This window comes from Larus michahellis, chromosome 4, assembly GCF_964199755.1.
Source record: "Larus michahellis chromosome 4, bLarMic1.1, whole genome shotgun sequence".
NCBI lineage: Eukaryota > Metazoa > Chordata > Aves > Charadriiformes > Laridae > Larus > Larus michahellis.
Window position 1 is genome coordinate 73,021,198 of NC_133899.1, and position 15,090 is coordinate 73,036,287.

General features: G+C 36.9%; 1 protein-coding gene across 10 annotated transcripts in view; it reads right to left on the bottom strand.

Annotated features, from left to right (window-relative positions):
• Positions 1-1,302: 1,302 nt before the first annotated feature.
• Positions 1,303-15,090, bottom strand: part of CPT1A (carnitine palmitoyltransferase 1A) — a 42,483-nt gene continuing 28,695 nt past the window's right edge. For 9 of the 10 annotated variants that reach the window (XM_074585519.1, XM_074585524.1, XM_074585523.1 and 6 more), the window contains 6 exons: positions 14,194-14,358; positions 12,847-12,981; positions 9,328-9,480; positions 8,157-8,261; positions 5,977-6,069; positions 1,303-4,450 (listed from right to left, as the gene is read on the bottom strand). In XM_074585519.1, the coding sequence (XP_074441620.1) occupies positions 4,364-4,450; positions 5,977-6,069; positions 8,157-8,261; positions 9,328-9,480; positions 12,847-12,981; positions 14,194-14,358 (738 nt within the window). In that variant the 3' untranslated portion in view covers positions 1,303-4,363. The other variant, XM_074585527.1, reaches the window with a different exon arrangement.

Here is a 15,090-nt window from a genome sequence, read left to right on the forward strand (position 1 = left end):
AAAGCAGAAATTGAACCTGAACTTTTAATTTTATGTATTAATGTCTTCATTTTAAGGAAATTTTGTGTGTTAAAAAAACCCCACAGCAACTAAAAGCACCCCAAAAATTTTCAAGCTATCTTTCATCCATAAGGTGCCATACAATTAATCCAAGAAGAAACTGGAATCAATTTTTTCCTTACACTTTTGGTTACAAATTTCCACCCTGCTGGTGGAAGTTAGGGAAAAAAACAGAACAAAACAAAGAAACACCACACTTTCTCCTCCCCTTTCAAAGGTTTCATCTAACAGCTGTTTTTTCCCACTACTTCCCAAGAGGAGTTCATTAATCTCAGCCAGAGCCAATTAATCCCATGCATCATATACAACTACAGCAACATCTTCTGAGTATAAAATGCATCTTCTAATTGCCACCCTTAAAAACAAGCAAAGGAAAGAGGGGAAAATACAACAAAAAAATAGAATCAGTATTTCTGTGCCTATAAAGTTTCCATACAGTATTTCTGTTCAGATTGAACATACCAGTTTACAACTTCAGTATCCAGCCTCTGTGGGAGATGTCTGAAATAGAACCAGGAACTAGCAGTTTCTAAGAGAGGAAGCGTGAAATTGGAATAACTGTCTTCTTTCATGTAGTGAAGGCTGCAACATCCAGAAAAGCAGCAAGCTAAACGACTGTGAAAATGGTCTACCACATAAGTCTATTTGGTGGGTTTTGTATGTTTTTTTTTTTATTGTTGTTTGGTGTTTGTTTTTTTTTTTTAATTAAACGGCAATTCAAAAAACAGCACATGAACCTTTAAAAAGTGAAAAAAAAAAAAATCAACCCATAACAAAAACTTCTTTAACTGTCTGAAAGTAGTCCCCAGTCTTAATGCAATTTCAAAGGTGTTTTCAAGTATTGGGAATCTTCAGATAAAGCACATCACATTTTAACAATGTTAGCTTTCTGTGCCTGAACTATCTCTCTACTGCCTTACCATTCATATTCTATTGATTATTCACTGTAAACATCAAACCAGTGCAGACAGACTGTTTCACAGGAACATTTCAGCACTTACTTGGATCTCATGAAAAAACCTCATCTAAAGTAAGACCTATTGTTTCTTCTTTCGACTGAACGTGGAAAATTGTTCATTAACACATTCCCTATTAACTAGTAAGAAATGTATATGTCACTGCTAAAATAAACTGCTACTACCATTCCTAACTGGATTTAATAGTAATGATTTCACAAGTCCAAAAACAGCAGCAAGGGAGCTGGGAAGAAGATAAAAAAAAGATATTAAACATTGTACGAAGTAGTGTTAATTGTGAAATTTTATTTTATTTTTTGAAGTCACAGAAGATGGTAGAAAATAGAGACAGAGTGTTGGATGTAAATAACCAATCATAGATGTAGAGTAATTGAACAAGATAAAAAAACTAACTTAAATTAATATATTTTATACGAGAAAACAATTGGTACAAAGGCTGAATTAGAACCACAGTTTTCAAGGTCAGGCACACACTTCCTTAGTCCCTCAAAAAAACCCAACCCTAAAAGGAATATTTAGTTTGGAATGGTGTTAATCCTGGACAATGGTAGCCTCTAAATGCACTTAATGCGCTCTCAATTTCTGGCATCAAATAGCTGAAATAAGAAGTTTTGAAAACGCAGTCAAGGTATTCCACCAATTCCACATTGCTATTTAATAAACAGGTCAATTTGTTATCATCCAACCTGACTTTTACCACCTACTCAACCCTAACTTTGAGCTCTCAAATCACTAATTGAGAATAAGTGGTTCAAGGTTTTAGTAGTAAATTGATAGTTTGTCTGGAATATGAACATTTTACTTTATAAGTACACCATACTAGAAGGTTCATTCAAATCTAGGTAATTGCAGTTACATTCCTATGGCTTCTGAGCAAAACGGAAGCAGTTTTACTGCATGTACACAATATTAAACACCAAGATTTAAATTAATTATTTATTAATAGTCTACATTCACTGTGGATTTCAAAGATTTACATCCAAAAAGCATATTTTATTTACACGCTGTTGACATTTTAAAGTAAATGAAATAAAGTCTTATTTGTTTAGGAATTATGATATATCCCAAATTAAAAAAAGAGATACATTTAACACCACTATATGTTTAAAACATTGACAATAAACAAAACAGCTTTCTGTGCCAATTATACTTACTCTCTAAGAATGTAAAATTGCATTGATAACTGCACTAACTACAATTAAACTTGAAACATTTAAAACCTGAGTGTCAAATCTAAGCTTTTTTTTTTTTTTTTTTTTAAGAAAACCCTATAAGCTAATATGCCCTAATGTTAATTTAAGCACAGATTGGTCAGTGGTCAATAAAAAAAAACTCCGCAAAAACAGTGCATTATTTCTGCAGCTCCAAAAGCACAGATCACTATAAAATTGTTGCAGTAGTTTGATAAATGCCAGGCCTCCCAGCCGCAATAAGGCTTATGTCCAAGATTCCTTTCCCACACACTGTACCTAATCAAATAATGAGTGTCTTTGGCCAATTCTTGTGATGGTCCCCTACATTTATGTAAGCACGCATTTGCTTGAGTATGCATCTGGGATCTTTGAGGTTTCCCACCTCAAACATACATATGCAGGTGTTTTAATATAGCTTGATCAGAGTTAAAAAAAACCCAACACAAACATGAAGAGGCATAGACAGTTAGAAATACTGGCCAGAAAACATTCAAAGTCTAATGAGAAGTTTTACATCAGCGCCCAAAGACCTTTTAAAATCAGCATAGCTCTGGAGCAGCATTCACCATATTACTAAACACCATGTACCTTGTATCTAAAAAATAATAAAAAAACAAAACAAAAAACCAAACTGTTGCGCTGACAGGTACACTTTACTGCACTGCAGGATGTAAAACACAACCACACCTATAACGCCTGGGGAAGAGAAGCATCACACACAAAGTTAGTCCATTTTGTAGAAGACATTTTATTTCTGCACTTGGAAACATTATGCTCCATTTCAAGTGCATTATCTTTCACCTTCCTCCTTGTATCCTTCAGAAACTGTGCTTGACCAAGAGTGTCTCCCAGGAGGGATCTGAGAAGGCCAGGATTTTCCCCATTCTGGAGTTATTTTCCACAGCTTTAACAGTTTGCCCTTCTCATGCAGATGGTTGGCAATGTAGTAGTCGGTCCTTCCAGGCTGAAAGCAGGCAAACTGCCATTGATCAGCCTTTACGGGCAGCCTTGCTTTGTACACTCTCCAGGAGGTTGCATTTAAATAAATTGACGTTCCCTGGGACCCAGAAACTCTTATCTCAAATGACCACCAATAACGATTCACCAAAATGAACACATGAGTATCTGTAGGCCTGAAACAAAGTTACTCCTGCATTTCATGGGGACTGATCTTTGCCATTTAAGATGGGAGCATTTCATTAGAGCTTTAAACCGAACTGCACCACATGGCAACATATTCAAGTCTACTTCTGCCACATCACCCTAACTTACAGTTTGAAAACTAGATCTGCATTATTAATACTTCACCTCCTTCACCACTAAGACAATGTAAAACCAACTCCCAGCATAAGCTTTTTTTCCCTGGGTTTAGGATCTTTCTTGTCTAAGGCACTCGCATGAACAAGCACACAGGTCTATTTATTTAGATGAAACTAAAATCAACGATGTGGCAAAAATGCTTATAAGTAATAAGAAAAATGCAGCACATTTTATTACCTAATGTAGCACTACCCAGTGGTTTTTTTTTCCCCAAGAAACAAAAATTTCTACAACTTGGTATGTTATGGTGGGTTATATCAGGGTGGGGTTTTTTGGTATGTTTTACAGAAATTACCTTTGAAAAAAAAAAAAACACAACCCCAAAAACCAATGAAGGTAAACAGCCACAAGTTTTGTCATTCATTGACGTAAAGCAGCAAATACATTGAAGAACATTCTGCTATTAATACATAGCAAATCAAACTTTTTCTAGTATTTAAGATGGTGTGTTTTATCCCTTGGATTCTGAAATACAAGTAGACTAATTTTAAGTAAAAAAAGAGCAAGTGTATACAAATTAAGAGAAAACTGCAGGAGTTAGAATATACATGACTTCATGCATGATACTATATGTCATCCCTAGAAACATAAAAGATTTCAAAAGTCATCCTTTGTGGAAATAAACTCTTCCAAACTACTGAAAAAAAAATAATAATGAAACATTCGATACACTGCTAAGGTTTTCATAGGTGATCAAGGTGGTATTGACTCAGTTTCTTTGCCAGCTACTGTTTGACAAACCTTGCTCTCATTCACTGTTCAGAAGAGTTCTCATCCCAACAACAGGAGATTCCTTGGCACCAGTAAGGCAAATCAGTTGGTACAGTTTTTACTAACGTTAAATAAACCCATGATGTCAGCCATTGCTTTATGGATGTTTTTTCCAAAACGATGAGAATCCTTTAAAAACAAATAAACACAACACAAAACCAAAGGCTTGTACAGTCAATCAACACTTATCTTTTAGGCAAAAGAAGGAACCTTTTAACATTTTGTTATTTTCGAACTTACAGAATTAGGGCATGTATTTTACCATAAAATGGGAATTTTAAACCACAAAAATTTTAATGCCACACAAATTAATCCAGGTTTATGCTATTACTGACTAATGAATTTTTCATTATGCATTTACTTTCCCAGAGACAGAACTGAGATCATCTCCTTTTGAAATCAGATGCTTCTATAGCATTCTGTTACTTAAAATAATGAGCTTTGGTATTGTTCTGTTTATACAAGATCTTGCAAAAGCTAATTTTCAGAAAACAAAAGAGAGTTCAGAAAGTGTATTACTAATGACCTAGAAGTACTCAAAGAGCAAAGAAAAACATTTTGTATTTGAGTTCCTATCAGAATCCTGAATCTTTTGCCATTGAAATATTACATGAAGTATTGAAAATAAAAGTCACAATTATCTAAGTATAAACAAACTATGAACTTGTTCTGTTCATTCTAAGCATCAGATGAGTGGTACAAGGAAAAAATTAAGATTAAAAATATAAATTATTAGCTCCATTACAGGACTTACTATAAAGACCCTACTAATATCAAGGCCATGCACACAAAATGCTGCTTTTTCTGTATGGACATTTGTCTTGACTAATAAGTAAAAAATACTGGGAAATTTAACGTACAAGCTGACAGGCATCTGAAGAACAACTTGAACTATGAGACAACAAAGTTTTATTTCCTAATCTTTAATGATTAACCAAAGGCACCAAGATATCTCGGACAAGTTAAGGTCAAATGAGGAAAACTAGTTCAGCTATGTAATTCTAACAAACTCAGCATGTTTATTAAATCATAAAAGTCTAAAGGGGAAGGATGAACTGAAGCTCTCTCAAAGCAGGTCTCCGCAACAGCGGGACACTGAATAGATGACATCTTCTACATTCTAATAACAGGTGTTACTCTAATAAGTTTTTGATTAATTATGTTTCTCAAGCACCGATTACAACTTATGGACCAGCTCCTTTCAGTGTTACTTAAAGCAAGAAGATTTAAATAATAGGGAGCATACATTTTACTCTGTCTTTACAACTGCAGCCAGACACAAACCAAAGCAAAACTGCAATAAAAACAGGAGACACCCATCTTGCTGTTTATGGGACAGATATGAGTCATTTTACATAAGTTACAGGAAACTACACCTGTGTAAAGATGACCTTGGGCCTCATGCTTTCTTTATGCTTGAAAGGATAAGTGAAATATAACATTTCACTTGTTTCCTTGGTTCATAAAGCTATTAAATTTATAGAAGTGGAGACAAAAAACCCCACAAAACCAAAAAAGCATACGTTGAGATAGAAAAAACATATTATAACTGTATGCTGCAAGTGCTACTACACTTTTTAGATAATGGCTGGATCAGTTTTATAAACTGATATCAAAGCAGATTTATTAAACCATAGGAAAGGACCGACTCTTACCGTCTCAGAACAAGATATTTTGCTGGAGACATGGAAATGGATGGCATTTTCACCCACGATAATATAAGAGACACCATAACCATCATCAGCCACCTAGGGGAAGGAAGAAGAGAAAAAACAAGTTCTAAACCTTTTATTTTTCTTTCCATTCCTAAATTATCTTATATATATAATTACACGATTCTTACTATGTGGTTTTTAAAATCAGTTGCAATTTCTCCTCCAGCAAAAATTAAGCTTCCACATTTAATGCATCATTTCTGAAGATTCCACTTAAGGGAACAGTACTAGTCTCATCTAAAGTTCACGGAATTAACATTTTCTGAATATATGTCTGTAATATTTCCCAGCTTTAGTATTTTGAAATAGAATACTTGTTCAAAGACCTTCTCTTATCAAGGTCTGGTCCTAAGCAGCTACAGTAGAAAGTGCTTAAGTAGAAAGAAATAAAATAATTCAGTTGTATACCTAAACATCCTATTTCACGGGATCACTGAAGATCTAAACAAACACAAATACAGACTATACAAGTCTTGTATTATGAAAACCTGCCCTAAGGCAGTCATCCAACTCTACAGCAAGAGTATGATTCTGAACACCTGTATCATGAGCAGAGCTCTGGTCTGATTTCAACATTAGCAGCACTACCTGTCCCAAGTTTCAGTCTGATGTTATATTTAAAGTATGCCTAGTAAATATACGCTAACCTGCTGCCACCTTCCTTCTTCTCTTTCCTAACTCAAAGGATTATAACCTCTTTGCTGCCACTGCTGCTAAGCAGACTGATAGTCTTCTCTCCATTAGTGCTACAGGGCTAAATTCTACAGCGTGTTTAAAAAAACCCAAACAAAACCAGTAACACATACACATAAAAAGCATGATGTACTGAATCTCTGGGCTACTTCAGCAAACTGAAGCACAGCTTTTGTAAAGATACAAGAAATTATGAAGGGAAATGTAAGCAGGGTTATTTGGAAAGGCAGACCACTGAAGGAAGGAAATTAGAAGACTAAAGAAATAATAAGAAGGGAGCAGTTAATGTAGCATTAGCAAAAACAAAAGGAAAAAAAAGTGTTAGAAATTTCCACAGCCAAAAACTATCCTATTACAAAATCACACTTTTTTGGGGGATTCTAAATATTGACTTTATAATCTGCTGGAGCAAGCCAGTTTCTCATGAATGAGCAGCATTGCAATAGCTAGGCTTCCTTGATACTGCAATTAAAACTCATTCCAACTTCAGGAACTACCGAAAGGTGCATTAGAAACATGAATAAATAAATTAAAGAGAGAGAAGAAACCACCAAAAAAAGTAACTTGCAGCTTGACAAACCAGGCAAAATACGTTGTACTTGTCATCACAATTTCTGTGTGGCAAAGAGCAGTCCTGTGACCCCTCTCATTGTTCTTTCAATAGGAATGCTTTTTCAAAACAGATTAATCTAGTCGATAGCCCCATAAAGTCTGCTTACCAGATCTTGTTAATAACAATATCATTATCGATGGCCATGTTCAAATCCCAGTGAAATACTACAGCAAGTCAGAAGCTTGTAAAATCTCTAACAATACACTAGTCTCTTGAAAGTCTACAGAAGCTGCAGAATGTGGTTTTATTCTTGACTCAGCCACTATTCACACTTAGGCAGGCAAGCAGAACAATGTAAGTAGCTTAATTTGGAGAAAAGCATGAACACATCTTTTAAGTAATCAGGAAGTACGAAGAACAAGTCAAGTATAACTACTTTTACAAATCCCAACCCAAAAGTCTACTTTAAGTAATAAGGCATTTGTCACTGCAATAACAGCCTGATGCACAGAAGCTCTGTGCATAACTAATGTGATAAAAGCCCCCACTTTATCAGATCTCTTTGCCACAGAACCCCCGTACCACATTTGACAACTGTGTGTTTCCTTAAGAATAATCAATTCTTGTAGTGGAATATGAGAAAGAGGTGATGCAAATTTTCCTGAGCACATCCACATCATGGGAAAGCATTAAACACGTGCATTTAAAAGCATGTGTTGCACCTTTGATGTGCAATTACAGATGATTTTTTGATTGCGTATTACAGATCTGAGAATGTTAGACTGGCACATTCAAAATAAAACTGTTTTTAAAGGGGTACTTAGCTTAAAGGGGTTTTTAAAGGGGTACTTAAAAGGGTATTTAGCAAACATACTGGTCCAAATCCTCCGCCACAGCATATCATCTCAGGGTTCTTCCTTAGATCAATGTGTTGCTGTGGTGTCTGACTCGTTGACAGCCTCCAAGGCTCTGACAAAACCTTTATTAGATATGAAAAAGATGCAAACAAGTATAATATACTGTTTAAGAAGATGCAACTTTCTCAAAAACCAGTCAAGTTAGAAAGCACTTAATAAAGGAATAAGAAGGATAACTCCAGTTCCCATTTCAATGGAATGAACAATTAAGAAGGTTAAAAGAAACAGCTAAACTTGTCCTGATACGCAAACCTTTAACATATGAGGTCATGACATCAATTCCTCAAAGAGAATAAAAGTTCTTTCAATAGAAATGCTATTTCAAAACAAGATTAATCTGGTCTACAGCCTGTAAATTCTGCATGAGAGGTGTTAACAACAAGATAATTAATGGCTATATTCCAATCCCAGTAACATACTACATTAAGTTAGAAGCTTGTAAGATGTCTAACAATAAACATGGATCTTGAAAGTCTGCAGAAGCTGCAGAAAGTTGTTTTATTCTTGACTTAGCCGCTACTCGCATTTAGGAGGGCAAGCAGACAAATGTGAATAGCTTAATTCGGAGGCAAGCTTGAACACATTTTATATTAAATCAGAAAACATGAATAAGTACCTTAAAATCTAGTTTAAGCAATAAAGCATTTGTCACAGTAATAAACTGTGACAATAATGTTGTGCATTAAAAAAAGTAATAAGTCCCAATACACAGCTCCTTTAACTCACAGTAACTTAAAAGAAAGTGATTTTGTCACAGTTCCAAAGGAACATTCTTGAGAGAAAACACCCAGCCTCTGTTGTGCTGCCTTGAAAATACACAAAAACCACAAGCAGCCAATACACTTTTCTCGTAATACTGACTACATCTGTCTTGCAATCCTTAATAACATGTAGTATACTACAAAGCTCACAGAAAGCATTACTACAGGACTATTAATAAGTGTATACATAAAGTGAAATGAAACTAACTTGTAATCTACCAGCAGACATTAAGCAATGCTAGCTAAACTCTTATCTTTTTTCTTAGGAAAACTAGAGTTCTACAAGCATGTAAGCAGCTACCACAAAACACTAAGTAAACAAAGGATTATTTACTGTAATTAATAGTTATCAATAAGAGTCACTTACTTCCTTAAGGAAAGGAGAATCTACAGCCAGATACTTGGACACAACATAAAGGCAAAACAGATGCCGGTCAATGCCAGCACCAGTCATGGCGAGACGATATAAGTGCTGATGTTTGGTAGCAGCAAGCCGAAACAACTTAAGCTTATTTTCACTCTAACAATGAAAAAAAAAAAAAAGTTCAAGAAAAATCAGATAAGTGAACGGGGTAGTGGATCAAGGTGCAGAAACTAAGTTACAGCAACTAACACCAAATACTAGCATCCTCTGGCTTTTCAAACTCAGGTATTCAATTTCAGGTATTACAAAGTATCAACTATTACCTGCTGTAAACGGTGCATAATGCGTGATCTAACCCTAGAATCAAACAGGATTACAACTGAAGTTTAGCACATTATATATTTAGTTTCTAGAGAAACTGGTCTTAAAAAGGTACAGAAGAGCAAATCTCAACATGATTTAAGAAAAGCTGGAACTGCAGGAGCCATTTCAGAAGGCAAACTGACAATGCTGAAGGCATTGGGGTCCATGAATGCTGGTCATTTTTAAAAAGCCTTCTCTTAGGAGCCTGGGAGCAGGCAAATCGCAAGTGACAGAAGTCAAGCAAGCAGGGAAGAAGGCCTGCTTGGCTTAGCAGGGATCTTCTCCTAGAACTTAGAAGGAAATGGAAATGGTATGGACATTGGAATCAAGGACAGGCAATGCAGGAGGACTACAGAGATGCTCTTTGCCACTGTAGGGGCAAAAATTCATGCAGCCAAAGCTTGACTAGGGTTCAAGCTGGTAAGTAATGTGAAGGACAACAAAAAGGGCTCCTCACAAATAGGGTCATAGACAAAGCAGAGATATCTTCACCTCTGTCTTTAACACTGATGAATGGCCCTGGGACACCTGGAGCCCAGTGTTGGAAGACTGTGACTTGGGGGGATGAGAAACTCCCGGCTGGCTCTGAACTTGTTTGAGACTGGCTGCTCCAGCTGGAGGCACATAAGCCTAGGGGCTCAGCAGGATTCATCCCAGGGTACTAAAGCAGCTGGCGACGTTATCATGAGACCTCTCCCCATATTGTTCAATGGTCTTGGGAATCTGGAAAGGTTCCAGTCAAGTGGAAGCTGACAAATGTTGTCCCAGTTTTCAAGAAAGTTAAGAAGGAAGACCCTGGTAATTACAGCCTATCGGTCTCAATTCAGTGCCTGGCAAAATTACGGAGACAGTTGGTCTGGGAGTTACTGAAACACAATTGAGAGATAATGTAGTCATCAGTCATAGCCAACACATGTTCATGAAGGGAAGGTCTTAACTAACTTAATTTCCTTTTATGACAAGGTCACCCATCTAGTTGGCCAAGGGAAGTCAGTAGATGTGGGGTTTCTTTTTTTATTTTAGCAAAGCTTTTGATAACTGTCTCTCACAGGATCCTTCTGGATAAAAGACTAGACAAGTCCATAATACATCAGGTGAACAGCTGGCTGACAGGTCGGGCTCAGAGAATTCTAGTAAATGAGGTTACATCATTTTAGGGCCAGTGCTCTGTACTGTTTTTATAAAGGATCTGAATGCAGGAGTCAAAGGTGCATTAAGTTTCCCAATGATACTAAATGACGAGGAACTGTGGACTCCCTCAAGGGTAGAGAGGCCTTACAGAGAGATCTGGATAAACTAGAGAGCTGGGCAATCATCACCATATGAAATTTAACAAGAGCAAGTACCAGACTCTGCACCTGGGGTGGGGTAATCCTGCTTATACCTACAAACTGGGGGACTATAGGCTGGAGAGCAGCCCTACGGAAAGAGGTCTGTGTATTTGGCTTGATGGCAAGTTGAATATCAGTCAAGAGTGTGCCCTGGCAGCCAAAAGGGCCAACCATGTCCTGGAGTGCATCCAGCACAGCATAGCTAGCTGGTTGAGGGACACGATTGTCCCACTCTACACTGCTCTGTTGTGGCCCCACTTCGAATACTGTGTGCAGTTTTGGGTGCCATAATATAAGGAGGACATTGAACTATTGGAGTGTGTCCAGGGGAGGGCAACCAGGATGGTGATACGTCTTGAGGGCAAGACTTACGAGGAGCAGCTGAGGCCACTTGGCTTGTTCAGCTTAGAGAAGAGAAGGCTGAGTGGTGACCTCATCACAGTCTGCAACTTTCTCAAGAGGAGCAGTGGAGGTGCTGATCTCCTCTCTCTGGTGACCAGTGATAGGACACCAGGCAATGGAATGAAGTTGCATCAGGGGATATTCAGATTGGACATTAGGAAAAAAGTTCTTCACTGAAAGGGCAGTCAGCCGTTGGAACAGGCACCCCAGGGAAGTGGTCAGGGCAGCAAGCCTGTCACAGTTCAAGGACCGTCTGGACAATGCTCTTAGTCATATGGTTTAGGTAGTCCTGCAGGGAGTTGGACTTGATGATCCTTATGGATCCCTTCCTACTTGAGATATTCTGTGATTCTATGAACACTGTATGAATGTTGCAAGGGCTGAAAGAAAGCATGAAATTTTATAGCGTGGAATGCAAAGAAAAAGTGTGTTCAAAACAAATAGCTATTCTGTTAAAATTTTATAGTGTGGAATGCAACACACTGAGCATATGTGAACCTGTCACTTCTTGTGTCCTCAAACCAGGACACTTCTTATCTCCAGCATCACTGTATTTTATACCACTTATTTGGGACACAGTGAGCAGCCTATTTGCCTCCAGCATGAGAAACTAATAAATCACTTACTAATAAATCACTTGTAGTCATGCTAAGCATGCCTACCAGTGGTATTCAGGAGTAAAGATTTGTGGGTAGTCCATAGAGGATACAAATGCTCAGGAAAAATTCTAAGGAAAAACCCATAAAAAATAGAAGCAAGCAGTAAAGGCAGACAATTCTTTTTAAAATAATATATAAATGCATATAGTATAATCTTCATAACACGTAAAAATTGCATTATGAAGGCAGGGTTCCTCTGCTCTGCAGCTGATCATTCCTGATGAATGTGAACCTGCTCTGGCAGGGGGGTGGACTAGATCTCCAGAGGTCCCTTCCAACCCCTATCATTCTCCGATTCTGTGAATCAACAAGTCTGAAAAAAACATCATATTTGTAGTAACCATATAAAAAAAACCACAAAACAACACACCAACACCCACAAGAAGTGAGCAGAATGAAGTCTGCTATATATGTGATCTTGCCATGTATGGGGCAGCCTTACTCCTTTAACAAAAATGCAGAGATGTAATAGCAGTTAATTCTGCCATTAGGACTATGTCAAAATTACTTTCTATACACAGGGTAGTCATACAGTAGCTGTGCCACACAGTTATGTATGACATGCTGACACGGCTGGATTTCCAGACTTGGGCTGGGTCTGATCACAGCTCCTAGGCACAGCATATTGAGAAACCCAGGGGGATTTTACCTAAATAGAACTTCCAGGAAGAGGAGGGAGAAAAAACTTTCTCTCTTTCTCGGTGCATTTATTTTCTTGCAGATTCACAGATCATGGATTGTATAAGGCAATACCACCGTGAACTTACACTTTCAGTTGGGTCTTCCATGCTTCGAACAAAATTACATGATTCAACAGTACACGAACGAACAGTTTCGGTCCTGCCTTCTCTGAACAGGCGTGTCATAGAGGCTTCATATGTTAAACAGAATTTTCCCATGTCCTTGAAAAGGGAAAAATAAGAACTAAAAAGTTTAGCCAGACTTAGTCCCTCTTAATCAACAGTTTAACGTAAGCACAAGTAATCACTCCACAAATTAAACTCAACATTAAGTTTTTAGTGGCCCACCATTAGCAGTCTTACCTAAAGATAATAAAGGCAAAAATTAAATTAGTAGCAGGATTTGATAAATGCTAATAGGACAACTAAACTAGCAAGGACTACCCTCTGCATTTTATATAGTCTTTTTCAGTTTACAACAGAAGCTGAGAGGCTATCAAAACCCCATGTGAAAGTTCAGTGGCTTCCTAATTAACACAGCTGTGGTAAGTAATCAAGAAAACTGTAACATCCTTAAAAATATTTTCAGTTGAAAGTTTAATAGCATGGAGACGCATACCAGTGTGGATATTTTCAAGAATGTGAGAACTGAACAGTCTGCAAAATCCAGAAAGTATGGCTTCCGTATTTCCTATAGATGTGCACAATCTACAGATTAAAAATTGCCAAACAATAGAATTTTATCTAATACACATTAGCAATTCTACCTAAGATATACATCAGAACAAATTGTGAAGGTCTGTTCAGTTTTAGATTAAGAGGACGGGTGTTCAAAATAGAAGAGGTGGGCTGGTAATCAAACTATTTGCAATGTAGCTACCCTAACCAATGGTAAGAAAGACTGTAAGTGGTGATAGCAGCCAGGAAATCTGGATGCTTGTAAAAACAAAAACAACAAAAAAAAAATATAGAACAGCATCTCAACAGTGACAACTAGAAAGCAAAATGAAAAACACACAAGTTGCTACACTGGCATTTTTCTGAAAGCATGTTATAGAAAAGATGAACAAACAAGAAAACACAGGCAGGCATTTCTGTTAATACATCTGTTATGAGTTTAATATTGATCCCATTATAAACAGAGCTACTAGAAGTTTCATACCTACTTGTTTCAAGTTCAAAAATGCCTAGAGATAGACCAACTAAGCAGAAGAGAAAAATTTGCACAAACATCAATAGGCCAACCTTGGAACAATTAATTTCCAGGTAGTAAACTGTTTAGAGTTTCTACCAATTTCCACGGAATGTCTTTAATAATCTTGCACAGCAGAGCAAGATTACTCTAAAGTACTTTACACAGTTGCATGTTTTAAGCACAAACATGCTACACCCAGTTTAATGAGATTCTATAAGCCAGAAACAGTATGTTCTTACCTTATAGTGAGCAAGCTGCAAGGCAAGTTGCACGAAGGCATCAGGGCTGGTTTTTGCTTTCTTTATTAGCCCCTTCCCAAAAGCATCAAAGTAAAATGAGCAGAAGTCCACATCATCTGCCAGAGCTGTGGCAGTGCTCAGAGACCTCTCAATCACTTCCTGACACTAAAATAAACAAAGAAATAAATATCTATATGCACAGATATGCACATGCGTGCAGTTGATGGCATTTGAGAGAACTATTGAAAAAATGCATGTATTTTTAATTGATAAATAAGAAATGCCGCCTTTATGCATTCCAGGAACATCATTATCTAAACAATCTTCCTTTAGAGAAAGGGGAGAAGCTGTCTTTGCCAGAAAGTTAAAATTCAAAAAGCTAATACAAAATGAGTTTTACGCCAATACACATTGGGAGTCCAAAAATTACACTTTAAAAAGACACCAGCATTAAGACTGTTCAGATCACTAGAACATAAAATAATGACCCACAGAGATAAAATGGCAAGAGTTTTGTGGCTTCCAATCTGCCATACATGCTTAATTAAACGTATCACCAACCACTACCTTTTTATTCAAAATTAAAATCCAAATAGGTAATGGAAGTTTGTCTTGAACTCAGGAAAAAAAAATTTTAAAAAAATCAAACCATATTAGACAAGTATACAGAATTTTAAACACAAAAAAGACAGCTGATCTCAAGGAACTGTTACACAGTAGCATTTGTTTTGACAATAGTAATGAAACGTCAGCAACTTAATCTTCATTTTAATTACTATTTAAAACAGGTGGCAACTTATTTTCAACATGTTGCCAACCAAGAAAATTTCTAGTAAAAAGATGGCATTTCCCAGCCAGAATTTTTGAAGAGTGATGTTAAAAACATCTGGTATCTTT